Here is a 23,168-nt window from a genome sequence, read left to right on the forward strand (position 1 = left end):
CTGAGCCTATGTTTGGTAGAAGGTTGCAAAAATCTGTGTAATGCACGCTGCACTGAATAGGCCTATGAAATGTAGTTATCAGGTAAGAATATCTGCCACAAAAAACTTGAAATATTAGGAACTCACCATACACTTTTGCAAACAAATGTAAGACATTTAAATTAAACCGGAAATGTTGAAAGTTTAGATTTACATCAGTAGGCCTACTTTTTGCCTACAAAAATCGTGACTATATAGAAAGAAATGCTGGCACGCAATGGCGGTTCAGTGACTCTGCTTGACTCAGGTAATGCGAGCCAATAGGAGCGCGAGTCGGTGCTCAAACACGCTCTCTCATGAAAAAGAGGCGGATCTTATGAGAGAAGTACACCTTCCGATGGAGTGAAGATATCAATCTCGCCGATTGGGTAATAGCTGCTTTGCAACTCGGACTCGGGAGGTACGGCTGAACTCTTCGGCTTGCAGAAGGGGCAGGTGGTAGGCTTGTCATCACCAACCCACCTCCACTTGGCGGTCAGAGCGCACCTCGTTAGAAATATATTGTGTTACATATCTAAAAAATATACTCAGCTTTGGCGCGTTTTATTTATATTATTACATGTATTTGAAGTCAGTGTTGTAGACAGCGCTCTAAGATGGAAAACGCCCACACTAAAACAGCATCTGAAGTTTTAGAAAACTTCGGTGTGAACGAAAACACTGGACTGACTCTCGAACAAGTGAAAATAAATTTTGAAAAATATGGACCAAATGGTGAGTAACATTTAGCCCATTACATGTCAAGGCAGTGTACTGATGCAGTGCATTTGATTGTTTGGACATCCTTTACAACGCACGCAGCCAAAATGAATTGTGTTTAGAGCGGATAATTCATTTCCTAGTCAGGAAAAGCATTTCATGGTGAAATGGCATCTATTACTGCGTTCTGGCACCATGCCGTCGTTACTTATGACATTGTTTCGACTGATGCTTGGGTTTGTATTTTAGAATAGTTATGTGAAATTCTCCTAATTTTGTGTAGATGAATCCAGTAGCTCTCCGATGACGCTCAGGTGAGCGTCTCTATTCGGGCGAACATATTCTGACTCCGTGAGTTTTGCGGACATCGTGTGGTTTGTTTGCAAGCCTACTGTCACTGCGTGCGAGTAAGAGTCGTGGAGCCATGGTATTCGGCCAGTGTATTTGTATCCAGCTAAGAGCCTGGTGCGTTGCTCTTAATTTTTGTTCCGCTTGTCGTTCGGTTACCGTGGCACAGTATATTCACACGTACACAGACCCCACAGACAAGTTCTCAAACGTCTTAAATTGGCTCAGTAAGATGGAGTATCTTACTTTTCCATTTCATGTCATAGGAATTCTGTCTGGTTGTTTATTTTTCTTTTGATCTATTAAAGTCTATTTAATGCATAGGTTACTGACGAATGCAAATCTTAAAATCGACCTGCGCGTTGAGAAATAATTTTAGGTTGGCCTACTTTCATTTTTATTAATGAACGAAATGTTTTACAGGAGTTAGATAGGCTACCGCACCTGTGACTGCGATACCCTAGAGAAAGAAAAAACTTGAGCAACCAGTTTTACACTTCCTCAATGTTGGAACTGACCTATTGGCATAGCCTACTGTAGAATACATTGTGAAACTTTCCAGCTCCAATATCCTTCAGTGTTTTGAACGAGGATATGGGCTGTTAAGCAGAGCATCCAGCAGTGCAAAAAGGTGTGCTTGTGCCCCGAACAAAATATCTATTTTGATTCAGCGAGGGGGTTGCTTGATGAAAGTTGTCATCAGCAGATGGTATGGTCCTTTGCCTTTTTCTGAGTAGCTGCGTACGGAGACGCCAGGGCCGTTGCCGCCCTCGTGATGTTGTTCATTTGGTCCTAGAAAAGCAAGCATTTATTAACTGCCCCCACACCAGTGTGTCAGCACAATTTAGGTTGAACTCTATATAAGCTCAACACTAAAACAACACTGTGTCTATTTTTAAACACACTGGCTTGTTGTACATGACCGCTACTCACACACACATTATGCACACACACACATACAATGGTCTGGCTCTTGGCCGGAGCTGGCGCAGAGACGCGCCAGATCCGGCTGTGACTGGAGTAATTACGAGGGCGACACAGCGGCCCTTTGTTGCACGAGGCTGCGGTGCCCAAAGGCCTGTGATGACTTCATGGAAAAAGCAACATCTTGTTGAGATAGCGTCTCTTTCTGTTTGAGCTGTCAACTTCCTGCCTGTTATAGCGAAGAGATACATGTCGAGGGGAATGCCCTTTCCTCTTTCTGTGCATTAACCGTGCAACTGTTTAGTCCACCACACATACTGCCTATGTTTTCACATGTAATGGGTTTTATTTTATTGTTTATCCTGACTTGGTGTCTCTGCAGAGAAATATACAGTGAGGGATATTCCAAATGTATAGATCTTGTTTGCGGTTCATTTCTAAGTTCTGTGTGTCAGAAAACTATTCAAAGATTTATCTGTTGCATAGTGGTCCCAGATTAATGGTTATACATGTTCACCTTTGACCCTGAAGTTTTTAACAAGCCATCTGTACGTTTGTTTAGTTTTTTGTTCCCTTTGAGTTGTTATATATTCTGTAACACAAACGTATCTGTTCCTTTCTGTGCCGTAAACTTGGCCTCTGGCTAAGCTTGACATGCAGAGACGGAGCAGTGCTTGGGAGAACCCCCCTTCTGGAGGGAACCTCCTTGTAAAGTTCCAGCATTCCTTGAAACAGCTTGCCATAGGAGGTACTGTTGCAGCATTCCAGGGAAAGATATACGACTTGCCAGTCTCCCAGACACAGACATAACATTCCAGTATTAGAACATGAGGCCTTCTCTCCGTGGTCTAGCTTCCCACTATGGGGCCATCAAATAGAAAGGAGAGTGTACTGTTTGTGTGTTAGGGGTTAGGAGGGGGACACTAATCAATTTGCTATCAGCTACTTGCATAATATGTCTGTAATGGAATTGTTTCGCTGTACAGCACGGGAGCGGTGGTAAAGGTTATTTTGGTGGAACTGAAGGGTCTTTTGTGGTTGCATGGTAGCATGTTAATAGGGGAGATGCACATGGTTTTAATTAAATTTTAATGGCAACACACACTCACACACAACCATACACACACATTATTGCAGTGCAAAAAAAGTTTGCTTTGGCATTTAAATTAATGTAGAGGAGGGCTATAAGTCTCATGTTGCCACTAGTTGTTGTTTTCAAATTCCATTTGATCTGGTGGATAAGCATAGTCTGGGGCTGTAACTTTAAGTTGTAGGCCTACACATGAAGGTGATAACTGTATTTTCACATCTAGGCTTTACACGTTTCTCTGCTAATAGTCGAGTCAGTTTGCATTTAGGTCATATTGAAAGAACGATTTAATAAGGTTTGCCACAGTGGCCAGTTGAAATGGATGTGGTTGCACTGCCATAGCGTGTTACATAGCTGTGTCCTATTGTTAGGAGACATTTTAGTACCACACATCGGTGATCTTTGCAGAAGAAATGCATGCAGGCTAGGGTTTAGGTAATTAAGGTTAGACTAATAACCTTACTTAACCCCCCCCCCACACACACCTCCCCATGTTGAGCCTAGTACCTGGGGATCCCCGTCTCCCATGCACTGGCCAACTGTCTTCGTCAGCTATTACCTATTCTTGACCTCATAAGAGTCTTTTAGCTCTGGGTCAGCCTTGTCTAAACAAAGGATGACTGGCCAATAAGTGCTTTGGGAAAGTAATAAAGAATCCGGGGTAGAGTTTTCATAGCTCATTCACTGTCCGGCACATTGGCTCAGTCGGGGGCCCCATCAACAGCTGTCTGTCTGTCTGTCCATGGCACTCTGCATGGCCATTCTGTTGACATAATGCTGTTTACTCACTCTCAGTGACAGAAGCTTGCTCCTAAGCCAGTTAAGCCCAAGTATATTTATTGCAGGTGCCGCTGCAGACTCGAGACTTACTCGACAGCCAAGTGACAGTGTGCTTTTGTTAGTACCACAACTCGGGCCTGGCGCTCAGTGTTGTTGCCGGTCGAGACCAACATGGTTGTGTTTTCTTGCTTACTTCAAAAGACAGCTTGTGTGTTGGGGAGAAGTATCTCCTTTCATTGGTTGGCTATGCCTTTCTCTAGTGTGAGTTATGTGCCCGCAAAGTGTCTAGAGGAAGTTGCAGCTCTCTCTCTCTCTCTCTCTCTCTCTCTCTCTGCAGCTGTGCACTGAGTGCTGTGTAGAGGATGTTTGTGCTCTTCTAGCTGCGCAATGTGAGCCGCACACGCACCTCAAACACACACACACTTCAAACACACACACACTTCAAACACACACACTTCAAACACACACACACAGGCGGGCCGTTAAACAGGGCTCTGTTGTAGCCGTGTGTTTGTGGAAGCCGAACGGCCGTGCCTCCGGCTGGAGGTGGGTCTGATGGAAGTGCTAACCACGCCCGCGTCCACCTGAGAGAGGGAGAGGGGAGGGAGAAAGAGAAGAGAGAGAGAGGAAGGAGAGAGAGGAAGGTGGGGGGAGGTCTATAAGCATCACTGCCAGTGTCTCTTCTCTCGTCATCATCCCTCCATTTTTATGACCGTCTTATCTTCTTTCTTCTCAACCGTTCCCCTTCCTGTGGGTTATGCTCTACTGCTCTGATGGCCAATAAGAAGTGTACTGTGCAGTAAAACAAACAAGCAAAACTCCTTCAAAATGTTCTGCTTTTTCTGCTCTGCCCCTTAAGCTGTTGTGGTTGTATGCAGCCCTACTACTACCATAACATATATCACTGATGTAGTGGTGCTCAAGAGACAGCAAGATGCTTATAAGGGACAGCATTAGCATGGTATGAAAATGTAGTAGCCCCAAGTATATTACTCTTAACTCTTCACTTCTCCAAACGCCTTAATAATCTACAAAAGGCCTGTACAAATGTCTGTCCCTACAAAAACATGACGTATGGTAGGATTTGTTGAGTTATGTTTTGGCACAGGTCTTTGCTTTGTCATCTTCACTAGTTTTCACTAGTTATTTCACTGGTTGTCTACTATTACTGATATTCTTTGTCTTGACTCCTATTGCATGCATACATTGCATTGCATGCACCTGCAGTCTTAGTAAAACAGATAGACTGTTAAGTGTATGTTTGGTTTTTTCCCCTTCATGTGATTCAGTACTGTTGCACATGTCCCTCAAGTCTTGAGTCTTTTTATTTTGGGTATTCTCGAAGTATCGTTACGAAGCCGATCCTTATGCAAGCGGATGTGGACTCCAGATAAGTGAGTGGTGGGTTTCGCAGTCCTTTCCGCCCCTCTCACTCGAGCTTGAGTGTATGCAGCGTGACTGCTTGGAGGCGCTTGCGCCGGCGTGTCATTTGTCTCCGATTCTCACCTCCCACTGCTGAAGTCACCACCTCCTCTGTGTCGAACCGTTGACTCACTGTCAGTGAGGGGGGGAGGGTGGCATGTCTTTTCAGCAGCACTTGTGAAGTCAGTTCATCGAGTGTTGTCTCTAGCTCTGCATGCGTTCAGACAGGGCTGTGGCATGTAGCTTTGCTCTCTGAGCATGTAGGCACTCTAGCCCTGTTATGCTTCTTTTTTTTTTTTTTTTTTTTGAAGAGCGTGCCTTGTTTTATTCAATCTTCATTAAAATCCTTTTTATAAGTTTACGCAATCTTATTGACCCATTTGTGCTAGTTGGTTGAAGTAGTAGTGAATGACTCATAGAAAATAATGTTGCATGGCAGCGTTTGATATGGTCTGAAGGGGCTATGAAATGCACAAGATCCTTTGTTACCTATTTTTTTTAAATCAGCCCAGGAAACACTGCTACCTGGCTCTAACATAAAAGAATGTGGACTTCACCAGGACTTTCCCCTCGGTGCTCTGCTTTCTTAACTTTGCCGGGTTGCTTTGTCCCAATTTCAGGAGCAGACATGCCCCCATGTGTCGCCCACATCTGGCCCACATCTGCCTCAGCCACTTCAGCTCAGAGCTAGAGTCTGTCCAAGAGCCACTGGCTGGCGCTAAGGTTCCCCCATGTCATGGGACATTTGCTGTGTCTGCCGGCGTGGCGGCGGATGCCCTGAATGGACACTAGTGCTAGCTACACACTCTGTGCTGTCATGCCGATCCCCGCTCGCCTCCCCCCAGATGCAGATTTAAGACGCGAGCCAAGGGTACCCCGCGTCTGCTGGAGGGGAAAGTGCTGAGCCGAGCCCTTCAGATCGTCACGTCTCTGAGTCATCCTTCCCTGCGCGCACACACACACACACACACACACACACACACACACACACACACACACACACACACACACTCTGTGATAGCCTCATGCAACACCACCACCCTCACCTCCTGCAGTGGCTGTGCTCCCACATCGCCACCGATGACATCTGTCTTGTGCATGATTTGGTCATCTAAACTGGGATAAGGACCAGACTAGTATAAGACTAGGAGAAATGGTGTAGGCAGACCTAAATAATTTTCCGTATTTAAAGTGCTGCTTTACTGCTTTAATGTATTGCAGTGTAGTGGAGATAGATTTGGAGTCGGAGTCTTTGCTGTCAGATTGCGAACAGTGCGGGGGGGGGGGGATGGGGGGCAGAAGTGCTGAGCTGGAGCAGGGCTGCCCTGGCCTGCATGAGCTGCATGCACGGAGAGGCCCTATGCATTGCATAACACTTATTTTGAGTGAGTTTGAGCACTCCCTCCGCAGCCGTGAGCCACGTCACCCAGTGAGACGCAGTTTCCAGCCGTGTCCGCACGCCAAGTAGCCATGGCAACCTGTTTTGAAAACTTCATACACTTCTGGCCGAGAGGGAGAGACAGAGAGAGAGAGAGAAGGGGCTGAAGTCCAGCCCACAGCTGGTGTGCTCTTTCTTGCCATTTGTCCTTTCTTTTTTTAAATCTCGCATTCTCATAAACTTGATGACATGTTTCGCATCGAGGCGACACCGAGGTCTGCTCTCTTGCGGTTCCTCTTTGCCGGATTACGACGAGTAGCGCTTCGGTTGTGTGCTGCAGCCGTCCGGAGCCAGGTCCGGTAATAGATTTCCTCTCCACTACCCTCTGGCACCCTGGACACGGGCGTGAAAGCCAATGTTGTTGGCAACTGTGTCCAGGAAGTGTTTCCCTTCTAGCGCCACGCGTAAACAGACTGGCCCCTGTTTTCACCGTCTGCAAGAGCGTGAGGGAGGGAGGGAGGGAGGGAGGGAGGAGGGAGAGAGGGAGAGAGAGAGAGGGAGAGAGAGAGAGAGAGAGAGAGAGAGAGAGAGAGAGAGAGAGAGAGAGAGAGAGAGAGAGAGAGAGAGAGAGAGAGAGAGAGAGAGAGAGAGAGAGAGAGATTGTACAGCAACGAGAGTGGGTGAGGGGGAGAGAAGGAGAGAGGGAGAAAGAAAGAAAGAGAAAGGGAGGGAGCCAGTGAGAGAGAGCGAACAAACAAGTGAGGGTTGGGTTAAGTCAGTATGCTGGAATGTGCCTGGGCAGGACGAGTCTGACAAAACCCAGATGACTGAGGGAATCCTTGGCACTGGGCGACTGGGGAACCCCGTTCCACCCCTCCTCCCCTCCCTCCCAACCACCAAGACTCCGTCCCTCCCTCCCAACCACCAAGACTCCCTTTGTCTCCCAGGTCTGGCGTTGCAGCCAGTCTGTCTGCCATAAAAACATTACACAAGCAGGGAGGTACTGTAACGGGGAAAGGGCTTATGTCAGGCACCTGGAGCATGGAAAACATTGGGATGTTTTCTTTTTTTCAGACCTTTTCTGGGGACTTTTTCCACTGCATACACAGTACGCTTTTGGGCACTGATTTCATTTATGCATGCCAACATGGCCTACTAGACAACAATCATGAAGTATTTTTGTGCAGGATGGCACTGAAACGCATCAGGACATTTTGAAACATTTCAAGGCCCAAACAAATGCAGTGTAAAAGTCATTCAAATAGTTTGTTTTTGTTTGGCCTGTTTTGTTCCCCCCTATCCTTTCTTTTGAGAATGAGAACTGAGTCACTGTTGAACTGACATTTTCAGGTGCTCACTAATCTATCTGTCCTGTAGGCCCATACTGCAGCATGAGTCAAAGGCATACACAGAGAGATGGCCAGATGGCACTTCCTTTGTTCTCTCCAGCATGAAGCCCTCTCTGTTGTTATGGAGTGCCTTCTCATTGAGTCAATAACAGCTTAATTAACTTGTCTCTTAAAAGTCTCAGGTTGTTGTAGTACATGTGCCTCATTCCCCCAATCTTTCCTTATGGTTGAGTGTTTGTGGAAATAGCTGCAAAGCTTGTCTGATTTGGCTGGGCTCTTGATTGGAGACACGGTACAGTTCCAGTGTGTACGGAGTCTTTCTTAAAACCCCTCGACAAAGAAGCGATTTCATTTCCGCGGCACGTGTACCTCCTGTCCGGTATCCGTTTCAAGTTTTGGTCGGTGATCAGCAGAAAACGTCATGGTGCTGTTTTCTTGTTTTGGCTGGCTGCCTTTTTTGTTTTGGTCGCATGAGATTTTCTGGAACATTCCGACCCTATCTGCTCTAGTATTTGACAAAACTTTGAAAGAAAGGTTTTTTTTTTTTTTTTTTTTTTCCCTAGCCATAGATAGACCCCAGTGACTAGTCACTACAGGGGTTTCCTCTTTTTATCAGTGGACTAAGCTGCCTGATATGGAAGCTCTCCTTGTAGATAAGGTGAGGGAAACACACACAGATGGCCGGGCTGGACTCGACAGAAATGCATGCCAGGGAGGCCTGACCTTGGGCAATAGCAGATTGTGAGGGAGGGCACCCATCTCTAGTGATTTCCCCTAACCATGCAGTGTGTTGGACTTGATTGTAAAAGATTTTTAATTTTTAAAAAAAGATGTTTTTAAAGAGTATAATTTCATAACAATAATACAATGATGTTAGACCAGAGTAAGATACAGGGGAAATGACTAACTGGAGATGCCGTGAATGTTAAACTTTTCGATTGACTCACTGGTAATTGATTTAGGATTAATGAACACCACGCAAGGAAGCACTAATAAAACATCTATGCTCAAGGCTATACAGCATTTTTAACCTTTTATTGAATTGTGTCATGTTCATTTAGTAGGCCAAGATGTGCTAAGCAGATAGTCTAGCGAAGTTTAGCAGGAAACCACAACAGGGTGTTTGCCTACTTGATTTGAGTCATGAATGGACATGAATGTAAATGTGAAAGTTAACCTTCACCAGTCTAAGAAGACGAGAGGATAGCTTGTGGCTTTGGCCACTGTATGTCTGAAGTAGTCTATGGTATAGGATAGGAAATACAGTGCAACTAATGCCTCTTAATGTGCGATAAGGACCGCCATGAAGCATTTTCTGCAACCTCTGTCTCCACATGCTCTACATTACCCACTCGCTTCAAAGGACCCTTCTAGAAACTTCTACTGTAAATGACTCCAAGGAGGCCATGGCTTGGTGCATGCACCCATATCCTCTAGTAGTTTCAGCCTGAATGCAGGTGTTCTTTTTAGAGAAGTAGTAAAAAAAGATAACCGTTTGAGTGTAACGTTAGCGTGTTATTCTTCCATGTAGAAACAAACTAGAGTTTCCACTGGAGTGTACCCTATAGGGTGGAGCATGGGCAGGCAACTCCCATGGAAAAGTATATTTACAATGCTTGTGTACATTTCACATGGACACTTTCCCTCACTCTGTACTGCTTGGGCAATGGTGTCATGTGGCATTTGCTTTCCAAAGTGATACTGTTGTTTTTTTTGCCATCTGATCTTGCGTCGCTGTATCACATTTTCATGTGCAGAACACACGTTCATTATTCATGACCGTAAACTCTTCCCTCCTGCAAGCAGGTCTTTGTTTTGAGTCTCCCTATAGCTAACTTTTAATAAGGAAAATGATCGGAGGTCCACTGTATGTAATAATGTAGTGAGCAGATGTCTGATCTTATTGTGAGGCCAACCAGTTTTGTTCTCTTTCTCTTCTTTTTTTGACCCCCCCCCCCCCCCTTCCACTCGGGTCTCATTCCTCCATGGATTGTTTTGGTCTGACACTGACAGAACTGCCAGCGGAAGAAGGTAAATATTGATCTTTTCACTGTGTTCTTTATATTCCGTTACAAGCTCCGTGCCAGGGTTTTAATTCAGCGTCACTACACACACACACACACACATACACATACACACACACACACACACACACTTTAATATCTTAAATCTTTGGTATCCATCCCCAACCCCTTCCATGACTTCCAGGACGGTCCTGGGGAAGGGTTTAGAGGCCTGCCTCACAGGCATCATATCAGCAAGTATCCGGCATGAGAAATGAAGCCCCTGGACTTGAATACAATTTTACATGAAATGAGATCCATCATTATGTCAGAGGACATTCCGTCACACTACTCAGAGTGGTGTTTGTGTTCTTCCCATGAAAAGGAACATGCCACGGTTAATGAAGCAACTCCATCAAAATTGTTCTGTCGTTCGTCGTTTCAGTGATGCACACCAAACACAAAATGGTTGAGTTCCTTTAATGCCAGCCTCAGTGGGATAGTAATTTGGATCACTACTTGGATTACTTAATTTTAAAATTCTCTGTCTTTCTCTCTCTCTCGTTCTTAGGCAAGTCTTTGTGGGAGCTGGTGGTTGAGCAGTTTGAGGACCTCCTGGTGAGGATCCTCCTGCTTGCGGCCTGCGTGTCCTTCGTGAGTACCATCTCCTCACCCTCACACACTTACCTCCTCATACTTTATATGCTGCCTATGTGGCAAAAACGCATGCAGGCAAAAGTGTGTGTTGTGAGCGTGTAAGACCAGAATATGTAATTCCCTTAAGCTTGCTATGATGAACCACTAAGAAAGGACTTTGTTTTAGGTGTCTCAGGAAGTGCGCTGCCATTTCAGGCACGCAGATATCAAGTCAGTGTTGCATGACATTTTGAATATGTGAGGAAGCGTACTATCGCAAGACTCCTCGTGTGATGCAAGTCTGCCCATGATATGGCTCGTTTTCATATCTGACCCTTTCTCCTATCTGCCATGCTCTGCCATGTTCAGCAACTCCAGTCACCTAAGGCAGAGCTTTGAGGGAGTGCAGTGTTTGCTGTTTTCTTGACACTTTGCCAAATCAGCGCCACCATTTTAGGCCCGGTGGGTGGGGGAGAGGGGGATTCGGTGGAGGGAATCCCTGACTGCCGAAGGAGTTTTCCGTTCATTATGTCCCCAACTAGTCGGACTGGAATTGCCGCTCTATTTTTGGAGCCTTGGGGGGAAAACCCATTAAAGTGTAAGCTGGAATGATGTGGCATGGTATCTGTCCTCATTGTGCAGTTAATGAGGAGGCCCACATGCATCCTCACATTAGTGTGATGTCAAATTGGTGGTCTATCGCTGGTCTAATGTAGATGGTTCTTCCTGCTGGGACCACTGCAAGATGCCATTTATGGCCAAGTTAGAAGAGTGCTTTTTGTTGGTGGTGTGTTTTTTTCCCCTTCTCTGCTTTGTTTTTTTAAAAGGCCTCGAACTGTAGGGTGCCTCTGTTTTCTTTCCGAGCATTTTGCTTACTGTAAAAAAAAATGTTACAAGTGGAGTCTGTTTTCCTTGTTTGTTTTAATAAATACCCAGAACTTTGTTTAAATACCAAATGTCGTCGCAAAATCCAGCTGCGTGCTGTAAGCTCCCCGGAGCCTTCAGCTCCTCTGTGAAACACTCCCGTGGACCACATGTGAAACTCCCTCGGGTCGGGGGACTTTGATCTCCGCTGCCACGGCCATTTTCCCCCTCCATCAACATGTCTGTATTGTCCTTCCCTTTAGAAATACAAATGTTTTTGGAAAAAAATATAGAACTGAAAAGTCCTGTAGTAGTCATTTGGAATCCTGTGGTCTTACATAAACCCAGATAAAAGTACAGCGTGTGCTTATATGAGCACAACCTAGATAACTCCATAGATGTGTGAGAGAGAAAGGGAGAAGAGGAAAGAGAAAATGGAAAGAAAGGGCAAGAGAGAGTATGAGAGGGAGAGAAAGAGATAGGAAAAGAGAGTGGAGATGTGGAGAAAGCAGGACATTGGATGTTTTGGATGTCGGTCAGAGCCCAGGCAAGCCTGTGATGGTAGAGGCACGCGACGCAGGAGGTTTCTGCCAGCAGCAGCCCACACTTTGAACTCATTTGTGTGCCGGTTTGAATATATTAAAATGGAGGCATTGAGCTGTCCTGACTTTTTGCATGTTATGGAGAACAAAGGGACTGGTTTCCAGGCGACAGGAGTGCCACACAGAAGAAAGTGAGGTTTATGTGAAGTTATAAATGATGTGTTTATGACTCCATTACCCACCAGAGAAAGTCATATAGTTTCACTCGAACTGCTCCAATGTTGAAGACATAGATAGCACGATGTTATGGACCCTTTCAAGAGAGTTCCATTATCAGCATCATAGTTGGCCCCATAAGACTTCCTTTTTAACATTCCATGTGTTATCTTAATGCAGAGGAAGTAGATTGGGACCCAAATAGAACGTTCAAGCATTGTTTTTGTTTTTATTGTTGAAAGGGTCTATATGCAGCTTACAACTTGCCTCTGTAAATAGGGGAAACATCTGTCCTAGATTCTTAGCCATTTTTCTTGGTTTAGTTGAATCCAAACTATTTTGAGTGGTTAGTTGGACTTTATTTGTCTGTGGTCTGTGTATTTGTACTGTCACTTTTTTTTTTTTTTTTTTTTTTAACATGCCCACAAAGCCAGTATGTCTGTCTGACCAGAAACAGATTACAGTTATAGAAAGGGAAACATGACCAGAAAAAAGGTCACCTCAGACAATTGATAGACTTCCTCAGTTTGTGAGTGGCAGAGTATGGCTGAGTGCCTATTTATTTTTATTTATTTATTTATTTATTTATTTTTACATTTCTCTGGATGTCAGTGGCCATTTTAAGTGGAGGGCAAGAGTTGTACAGGAAGTGACTGAAGAAAATGCTGGTGGCCGTTGAATGGGATGTCTCTTGCGTCCTCTGTTTTCTAATCTGCTTATTTAAGGTTTTCCGTGTAAACTCTTTCCCACACTAAAACTCAAAGGCCTTACAATTTGAGATTTTGACTGCCAAATGGCAACAGTCCCTTGAACGCTGACTGGATGCCTCCACACATATCCATCTGAAATAAAACTTAGTGAGTCTTTGTTCAATATATTGCAATTCTGAACCATGTTGCCTCTGTGCTCCTAGCTGCAAGATGGTAACCATACTAATACTTAGATGTAGCCTCTCTGTCAATGTCAAAGGGATTTTTAATAGCGCAGGTCGGTCCGCACTGAAGCTCTTGAAGAGCACAATTCCAAAGACTGATTTGACTGCTCTCTGTCAGCAGTCCATGAAACCCTCGCCACATAGGAAACTTTTGCGAGACACATGTGGTCGTAAACGATGAAATATTGATTTGGCTCAAGGGGTCTGTGAGAGCTATTTTTTTTTTGGTCCTAAGATGGACAGGGACTGTCTGAACTTTGCTTGATGCTAGTGAGTAATTGTAGTAGTTTCTCCTCTCTGCTGACAACTTCCCGGAGACTATTTCTCAATCTTCATATGTCCTCATTGCCTTACGCCAACTTGGAACTGCTTTTGTTAATGGAAGCAGCAAATCAGATAGATAGATAGATAGATAGATAGATAGATAGATATTTATTGATCCTCCAGGGGAAATTCAAGGGTCTCAGTAGCATACAGACATAACACACAACATGCACTTACAGCAGAAATGGTAAACATAAGTATAAGTGTAAACATATAGCTAAACTCCACTGTACAATAAAGACAGTACAAGATAAGACAGATAAGAAAACTAACAAAACTACATACTAAATACACTATATAAGTTAAATTAAGAAAAGTCCAATATGCTTGAGGGTAATCAAGCATAAGACGCTTGTAGTGACAGGGCCAGGACTGGTGAGGTGCTAAAGGGAGTGAGTGTCATGGTGAAGGTGCAAACAGTAGTCCAACCATAGTCCTTAGTTATGTGTGCCTGGCAGGATCCAAGTCCTGGAGGGGCACGGTAGGGGGTTAGAAACAGGAAAAGCAGCTTGTTGAAGCAGTTTGTAACCATCCCCTTCATCACCCATTTTAGTTACACTGCAGTGGGCTCATCTGATTTGGTGGTGGTGCCCTATCTTACAAGAGGAGCGCTATCGGATGCGGGGATGTTAGGACTTGTTACGTAGCCCACGCTCCTCAAAGGTGTCTTCAGTTGTTTTAAATTCAGCCAATTGAGAAATGTGCGTACATGTTTTGGCACTGTTCTTTCCTGTCTGTCACCTATCTGTCAGCTTTTTTTGTGGGGGAGTTTCTCAGCCATGACCATTTCCTCTACCTGACTTATTATCAAGCGCTCCACCGCACGCACACACCCCAGACTCCAGAAGGATGTATGTGTGTGTGTGTGTGTGTGTGGGGGTATTTTTTGGAGAGACTAATTGTGTGGCATGCACCTTTTGTTTCCGACTCTACACTAATTACTCCCCCTGACACGGCCATCACTCAGGAGCGGCGCCCTCTGTCTCTCCAAACAGCGGCCGCCTCCGCCGCCTGAGTGGAGTTTCCATGCAGATGACTTGGCCTGCTGTGTGCATGTCCGTGCCCAGTCTCTAGGCAAGGTAATGGTCTTGCGTAAGGAGCAGGCTCTGCATCAGCAACAATGCTGTGCCTCCCACACCCACACTGGCCAACACGTGGGAGTGGACGCAGCCTTGACAGGGAGCCCAAGGGTCATAATCCCACATACCTGCCCTCGAAGGTCGTATCCTCCAGCCGCTCTTAACCGGCTGTAAATTTGGAGAGGGATATTTCTTTTTCCAAAATTACATTCCCCTTTATTTCCTATCGGCGTGGCCGTCGACCCTGCTGGAAATAAAGGACTGATTTGTTCCTGCTCAGCACCTGCATCGGGCAGCAGCAGCAGCAGCCTGAGTGTAGACCATGACCAACCACACCTGCGCCCGACAACAGGGCCTCAACTAGTAGTGCTGGCAGCGCCTGGTCGGGCTGGTCAAGAGCTCTGTTCCACACACTCGGCGGTCAGCGCAGACATCAGGTGTGCTTTTGCCCCTCTGTGATCTTGCAAGGGCCGAGCAAATACTGTAAACAGCACAAGGACATCAGGAGGCCACGTTTGGCTTAAAGCGACTTCAGGATGTTTTTCTGCAACAGAATAGGATGAAGTACTAAGGTGTGTTTGTGTGCGTGTTTGTGTGTGTGTGTTTGTTTGTGTGATGTAGGTGCTGGCCCTTTTCGAGGAGGGAGACGAGGGCACCACTGCATTCGTGGAGCCTATTGTCATTTTGCTGATTCTGGTGGCTAATGCGGTCATTGGCGTCTGGCAGGTAAGTGTACAGCCCAGAGGCTGGCTAACGGACATCAAACTTGCCAGCCAAACACCAGCAACAGCACATCATCTGGCACTGACAAATGAATGATTTGGATCACGCCTTCACATAAACATATACCATCACTATACATTTGGGAATGATATGAAGTGTACAAAATGTATTACTACTTATACTACTAGTGTAAGCATAAGGTTGCATTATTTATTACCAGAAAGGCAAAGAAAACTGATGTAAACATTAGTTTGTCAGAAGCTTTGTAAATGCATCCTTTGCAAGAGGCCTACATGCCTCCTACATGCCTCCACTCCTCTCAGAGATTAGAATATCCTACTCATATCAAGTGAAAAGCAGTTGTTATTGTTCCTGGCTAGGCTTTAGGAGTAGTGAGGGGTTGCTTACTGAAAGGATTTGGCCCCGTTTGACACCTGAGAGGCTTTTGCTGTTCAGGGCCATTCTTGAATAGTTGCACATAATGGTGGTGGACAGCGTGGTGACATTTTTCTAATTTTTTTGGAAGTACTGCTTATTAACTGTGACAATGCTTCTCCTCCATAATTGGACAAAAGTCCCCTCAAAGGGAAGCAATTATTTTGTTTTTGGCAGTTTCTCAAAACCCAAACAGGGCAAGCAGACAGGGCGAAGGTGGGGAGTGCTAGTGTGAGAGAATCTCTCTCTTCATGCTGCTCACATGGTGTCATGGATTTAACCAATGGAGCCTTACGTGGTAGTGTCTTAATAGTCATAGTTATACAAATGTTGTCAATTATGTTTGTGAAAATATGGGTATTATTTTCAAGGGTATATACAAATGCAAGTATTGGATTTGGGATTTGCTTCACCTGTTTTGCTGGAGATAGTTTTAATGTCTGTGTATTGCTAGGTCGCCCTGCCTTTACACTATTAAGCTGCATATCTGCGTGAGAACATTGAAATGATTTTTGAAATGAGTCTTTACGCATTAAAACATGGAGCCAACAACACAGACACAAAGTTAATATAAACTTCAAACACTTGATGAATCATAGTGGATCTAGATAGATCTCTATTGTCTCACAGGAAATGTGTTGAAATTTGTGGAGAACAATCATCGCGTCTCTCGTCATGGTCAGGGGTGGGGGCTTGCCCTGGTGGTCATGTAAACAATGCTTGTCCTTCCTGTGCCCCCTCACAGGAGCGGAATGCCGAGAATGCCATTGAAGCTCTAAAGGAGTATGAGCCGGAGATGGGCAAAGTGTTCCGCATGAACAGGAAGGCCGTCCAGAGGATCAAGGCCCGCGACATCGTCCCCGGGGATGTGGTGGAGGTGGCAGGTACGGTATGGCCCATTGATGTGCAGTCGGGGGGCAGGTTCCCATGGATGGCACGTAAAATACATGTAAATGGATGCCATATGGATGGGAACGTATGGTAGGGTATAGCATCTATACCAGCAGGGGCATTTGCATTGAGTCATTTAATGCGTGCGATGACTAAATACAGACTCGTAGTGGGTGGGAAGAATGCAAATGTGAAATTATACTGTCTGATTGTGGGCTTCTTGAACATCCTCCTCCGACGACACACTCAAGCGTGTTATTGTGCTTCCCTGCAAGTGATTTAATGGTTGCTGTTTGCCGCGTCCATTTTTCATGTTGCTCACGCAGCCGTCCGCTGGGAGAGTCCATTTATGGGGGCATCACGGAGGGGGCTGGGGGCTGGCTTGGTTATTTTGTTGCCGTCGGGAGACTTCAATGGAACATTGCATCTGAGTGGTCTCTCTCTCTCTCTCTCTCTCTCTCTCTCTCTCGTTTTCTCTCTTCTTTTTTCCCTTTCTTTTCTTTTTTTTCTTCGTTTCCACTCTGTCAACTCTGTCCAGGATTTCAAGTGCGTTTCACCAGCTGCCATCTTCCACCACTTTTTTTTCTCTCTTTCTTTCTTTTTTTCTCTCTTTCTTTCTTTCTTTCTTTCTTTCTTTCTCCCTCCCTTCATCGCTGTCTCCGTCCAGCCTGTCTGCTGCCGATGCTCTGCCACTGACCACACACTCAGGTGTGTGGGGGTATCCCATGGTGAATTACATAAGCGCCGGGTGCACTCCATCAAACCAGCCCTCTTCCAAACCGGTCTCCTAGGTGCCAGCTCAGAGATGTGTTCTGCGTTTGGTGTTCTGCGTTCGGCCGCGAGAAGTCAAATCAAATCAAAACAAAAACATGGCCGCTGCAAAGTGGCTGTGGTTGCACGCTGGATTTAGGGGCCCCCCATTTAAATTTCCAGCTCCGCTCCTCGTTTCCTGCTTTTCCATGCTGTCAGTCGCCCCGAAACCACCTGGACGCAGCTCGACGTCTTTCAGCTCCCGCGCCCGCACACACACACACACAAACACACACACACACACACACACACACACACTCACATGTTCCCACTCATGCTGTGAACCAGCTCATGTCTAGGCAAGGCTTCATCTAAAAATAGACTTGTTGTTACTTCTATGCATCCCTCTCTCTCTCTCTCTGTCTCTCTCTCTCTCTCTCTCTCTCTCTCTCTCTCACTCTCTCTTACTCTCTCACACATCAACACGCTCTCTCTCTCTCACACACACACAGAGCGAATTGCACATTTGTATGTGCCCGTGGACAGGGTCATGTCATCAAAGTAATTACTGTTTGTTTCTGTAAACTTTGGCTCACTAATGATCTCTCAGCAGTGTGGTGAAGTGTGGAAGGAAGGGTTTGTGCAGAGCAGCCAGGCAACGAGGAAAAAGGAACAGGGGGTTTGGCCGTGTCATAGCTAGCATTCATGAAAACAGTCAGCAATTGGAAGATCTCACAAAGTAGACATGACCAAAACAAAAAACCCAACACTGGGTTCATATGCTGTCAGCATGGATCAGGCTCGATCATATAGCTCATGCGTACCGTTAAGGATATTTTGCCATGTAGAGCTTGTTCCTAGGTGATTGTTGTTTGTTAGCAAAGAGCCATGATCTCTTTCTAGGTTACGGTCAATACCATGACAAGATGGATAGAGACAAAGACAGACAGAGGCCAGAAGGAGAGAGGAGATGTGTAGCAGGCTAGGTTGATGCAATCATATCTAACATACTGTGAAGCTTAATTGTTAAACACAATTATGTTAAATTATATATATGAATTTCTTCAAATTTCATTGAATTTCAATTCCACTTCCTTTTAATTTAAATTTGAATTTTTGAACATCCTGTTTTTGACTTCAATTCAAATTCATGAATTGAATTGGAGTTTTGGTGTCATTCTCAATTCAATTCTGAATTTTGCACAAGCCTAATGTTTGGAAAGGGAGGAATTAAAAGATGAATGAAAGATAGACGGAATCACTAATGGAGAAGTAAAAACAATGTTGTGGTCTTCATTTCATAGCGGCGTGTTTGCACGTGATGACTGTCTTGTTACTGTTGACTAAGGGGAGAAGGAGGGAATGAGTGAGAGAGAAAGCGTTGTGTTACCTGACTGTGTGTGGAGGGGAAACAAACCTCCCTTTGTTCTGGGACAGCTCCCGGGACTGTGCTGGGGCAGGCCCACATTCCTACACACACACACACACACACACACACAGTAGGAGCAGCCTTGGCTGATAAACACACACACAGCACCAGGCAGGGGGGCAACGTCAACATCAACATCTGGCACACAGATAAACCCATGTGTCTACATAGCCACACACACCACCCCAATACCCCCCGCACCCGTCTGGGACCTGGAGGCACGCGTTTTAATTGAGTTGTGTGACGAGAGGATAGCCTGATGTAGCGCAGCAGTCCTCGCCAAACACACACACACACACACACACACACACACACACACACACACACACACAGCACGGAGACGTGTGCTACTGATTACCCATGCCAGACGTGTGCTACTGATTACCCATGCGTACCCCAGAATCTCCCTGTCGTATTGTTCACTACATGTGTAAAAACGAGTGGCTAGTGTTGTCGGTGGAGGGTGGCCTCATGTTGGTGGTTAATGGTGTGTCAGGAGGCTGGAGTGGACAAGGGATGTTCACACTGCAAATCTGTCAGAGCCAGTGGAAACGGCTGGCACCCGCCGCCACAGGAAGACTGGCCGCCAGCGATTGGGGTGATGGATTCGGGGGGCACAGGTGGAAGGTCGAGCGTCGGAGCCAATCCCGAATCCTCCCACCAGCTCCGAACACGAGGATGACGTGCTGTAATGACGACCACCCAAAGGCTGGGTTCATCTGCGCAGGGCTCTAGTTAGATGAAAGTAAAACACATGAATGAAAAAAACAAGTGAATGAATTAAAGAGAGCATTTTGCATCGAAAGAGAAGTAATTCATCCGTCCGTCATGTACGGCATTAGAAGTTATTCCTGGGGACTGCTGCGTTTCAGAATGTGCTTTGAAAAACTTTTGCAATTAGTATATGAAGGATTAAAACTTATTTGGACGGCGGAATGTGCCGGTCACAGTAGATTGCCTTTGCGCATCATATGGCGCCTGCTGCACGGAGGGGAATTATCTCCCCCTTATCGCGCTTCTGTTTCTTCCTTCGCCTGATCTTGTTGCTAAGCAGTAGCAAACAAACGCGAAGTCAGGCGGCGGTCCAAAAAAAGAGGCTAGAGAGAGAGAGAGAGAAGAAAACACAAATTGTCAGTGTTGAGGAGGAGAACTAAAGATGGAAAATGTAAATTTAGGATCTCGGGGAAAGAAAAATGCGAGAAGTCCAAAGTTGTATGGGCCAAACCTGTCTCCAGCGAAATGGCAGCCCAAACCGCCGTGCTGTTAGTCCCCTCCACGCCATTCCCGTTTTTTCCCAGCTCCTCATTATCCAGCTTTTCCTGCATCTCGGATTAGTACGTGTTGATTCCGTCGGAACGCCTACAGAGCGGGAGTGCAACAATCCCTCGATTTGTAGGGTTTTGGAAAATGCTTTTTGCCTTGGAGTGGAGTTTAGCACGAGTCAGAATATGGGAATGGGTTTTTTTTTCCTTAAATGAAAAAAAAAAAGCAGTCTTTACACCCCTGTGTCCGGCCTTCTCATTGTCACTTGTGCCAACGTTACACCACGCTTGTGAATCCGGTCCACAGTGGAACTTTCCCTCCAATTTTAAGATGGAAAACATCCACCATACACCCCCCCCCAACCTCTGCACTACGTGGGTCTAAGGAGCTGGTGGAGGCTTTATAGAGGGCCTGAGGAGATGGAAACCTGGGGGAGAGTGTGTGTGCTGCTGCTGCTCCTTCTCCATCACACTCACTGCCCAGCTCCCTGTTTCGGAAAAGTCTGTCATGGTCATCCTCCACATCGAAGGATCTCCCCTTCTCCCCAGGACCGTGTGTGTGTGTGTGTGTGTGTGTGTGTGCGCGTGTGCGGGTGTACTTTACTTTGAGGACCGTACCAGCTGTGTTTGTAATATGATGTAACCTACTTGTGAATCCATCCCTCAGAATGCAAACTAAATTTAAATGTAAATGAAATCATCATCATGCTGCTGTTATTCTCCCATTTCGTTTATAGACACCAGAACAATACCAGAACATATGTCCATATTTTCCCATTGTTAGGCAGCGTCTCGTAATCCTACTTATGTAACAAGCGGCATCATCACTTTGTGCAGTTTTGCAGTTGGCTTCGGGGCTGGCCTTTCGAAGGACATGGGCCATCCCAAGTTGCCCTGATGCATTAGCATTTAGATTAGATGTGTTCTAACAGTGAGAAGCTGGAGGTGTGTGTGTGTGTGTGTGTCCGTGTCCGTGTGCGTGCGCCCACTGAGGGAGGGGGGCACGAGGTGCCCACCCTGGGAGTGTGAGGAGGAAGATGACCAGCGGTCCCTGGCTGCAGCCCCCACTGGCACAAACTCGCTTCAGCTCTGCCCTGACCAGGAGGGACTCTTATCTGTGTGTGTGTGTGTGTGAGAGAGAGAGATTATAAAGTGTGGCCGTAGCTACAGGATATTGGAAAAGAGAAACGGTGGTGTGTGGTACCCGGTATGAGGAAGAGGGATGAGGTAGAGAATGAGAGTCTGTAAGAACCCTCTTGCCCCGAGTGAAGGCAAGCAGAACAGCCCTGGGGTAGAGTCTGAAAAAGGAGCATTAAGATGAGACGGTAGATGGAAGAAGCCCCAGCATCTCGGCCCACTAGCCTTATGGCTATTAAACATAATAATAACCTGTCTGCCTCGGTCCTCCCCAGTGAGCAGTGTCTCCTCATTGATTGGTTGGTCTTAACATTGCAAATCACTGTGCAGGACCAGAAGGAAGCTCTTTTGAAGTCATCTTGCCTTTATTACCACAGTCGTATTGGACGACCTGACTGAACAGGAGAAATAAAAACGTATTTTTTCAGACACTGGAGTTTCTTCAGGTCATCACTTTTTAATGAGTTTGGAGCAGTGCAGCTGCTCAACCCTTCATATTGGGACAGTGAAGTTCCAGTCACTTACAACATCAGAGCTGAGTTTCATCTATTCATATGTGTCAATACATAAAAGAAAGCTGTGCTATTATTGCATATGAATATAAAATTATACTTTTTTATGCACATCACGGTTTGTTCCAGGCTAGTGCTTTAATTTGTGGATACGAATGGTTTCTGTCAGACTTTTGTATTCATTTTTCTTTTTTTATCTCAAGGGTGACTTGGAAGGAAAATCTTTTTTTTGTGTGTGTGTGTGTGTTTTCTGAGGTGGAGCAAGAGATTGTTATTGATCTTTTCATGGGACAGAAACAGGGGGTAGGTGGTGCTAACTCCATCACTGCTGTATCGAGCTGCATTTGCATCATGCCATTTGCCTTTGAAGTGAAGTTAAGTGTGTGTGTGTGACTTGTTTTTCTCTCTTTTGCTCGAGGCTTTATGTGCACTGGAGGCGCTTCGATCTGTTGTTTACCTGGTGTGTGTGTGCGCGTGTGCATATGAGTGGTGCCGGATGGATGCCCAGAGCCATGTTTCTGTGTACCTCTCATTTCCTGCATGATTACAGCAGCAATCTTCGCCGCCTACTATGGCCATAGGCATCAAGGAACAAGAGTAGCTTAGCTGTGCGCTCCCCAAAGATAACCTCCTGCCCTTAAGTAACCTTTTGTTTTTCACTTACTGTGGTGTGTGTGTGTGTCTCTCTCTCTCTCTCTCTCTCTCTCTCTCTCTCTCTCTCTCTCTCTCTCTCTCTCTCCCTCTGTCTTTATCTCTATCTCTATCTATCTATCTTTATCTCTATCTCTCTCTCTCTCTCTCTCTCTCTCTTCTACAGTAAAGGAACATTCCTAGCTCACCAGGTGTTTTGTGGTTCTTTTGCTTGTAGTTGGGGACAAGGTGCCAGCAGACATCAGGATCACCTCCATCAAGTCCACCACGCTGAGAGTGGACCAGTCCATCCTCACAGGTACGGGCATGTCCAACCTGAGATCAGCTAACATGATGTCATGTCGCCGAGGGCATCTCTAAAGGATTGCCTTTAAAGTCAGAGTCAGAGTTATTGCCTCTGAAAAAGCCTATTGAATTGCCTGTGTATGCCACATGCTCTGTAAATAAGCCTGCCTTGCCTTGTCTGAAAAGGAAGAGCTTAACTCTGGTGTTCCCTCCACCCAGAACCATTAACTGTAACATTGTATCTAGCAGCTGTACTAAGCACTGTGTTGTGTCATGTAATGTGACGGCATGCTTATTTCCATTCCCCAGGGGAGTCGGTGTCTGTGATCAAGCATACTGACCCTGTGCCTGACCCCCGAGCTGTCAATCAGGACAAGAAGAACATGCTGTTTTCGGTGAGGGTTCCCACCACTCGTGTGTGTGTGTGTGTGTGTGTGTGCATGTGCATGTGCATGTGCATGTGCAT

At 45.8% G+C, this 23,168-nt stretch overlaps 1 protein-coding gene across 1 annotated transcript in view; it reads left to right on the forward strand.

The window, feature by feature from the left end:
- Nucleotides 1–412: 412 nt before the first annotated feature.
- The window catches only part of atp2a3 (ATPase sarcoplasmic/endoplasmic reticulum Ca2+ transporting 3), a 43,399-nt gene continuing 20,643 nt past the window's right edge, over nt 413–23,168 (forward strand). Inside the window, 7 exon segments of the mRNA XM_048230726.1 lie at nt 413–753; nt 10,043–10,060; nt 10,604–10,686; nt 15,249–15,353; nt 16,531–16,669; nt 22,635–22,715; nt 23,012–23,097. Of these exon segments, the coding sequence (XP_048086683.1) occupies nt 636–753; nt 10,043–10,060; nt 10,604–10,686; nt 15,249–15,353; nt 16,531–16,669; nt 22,635–22,715; nt 23,012–23,097 (630 nt within the window). The 5' untranslated portion in view covers nt 413–635.

This window comes from Alosa alosa, chromosome 2 (genome assembly GCF_017589495.1).
Source record: "Alosa alosa isolate M-15738 ecotype Scorff River chromosome 2, AALO_Geno_1.1, whole genome shotgun sequence".
In the NCBI taxonomy this organism is placed as follows: Eukaryota; Metazoa; Chordata; class Actinopteri; order Clupeiformes; family Clupeidae; genus Alosa; species Alosa alosa.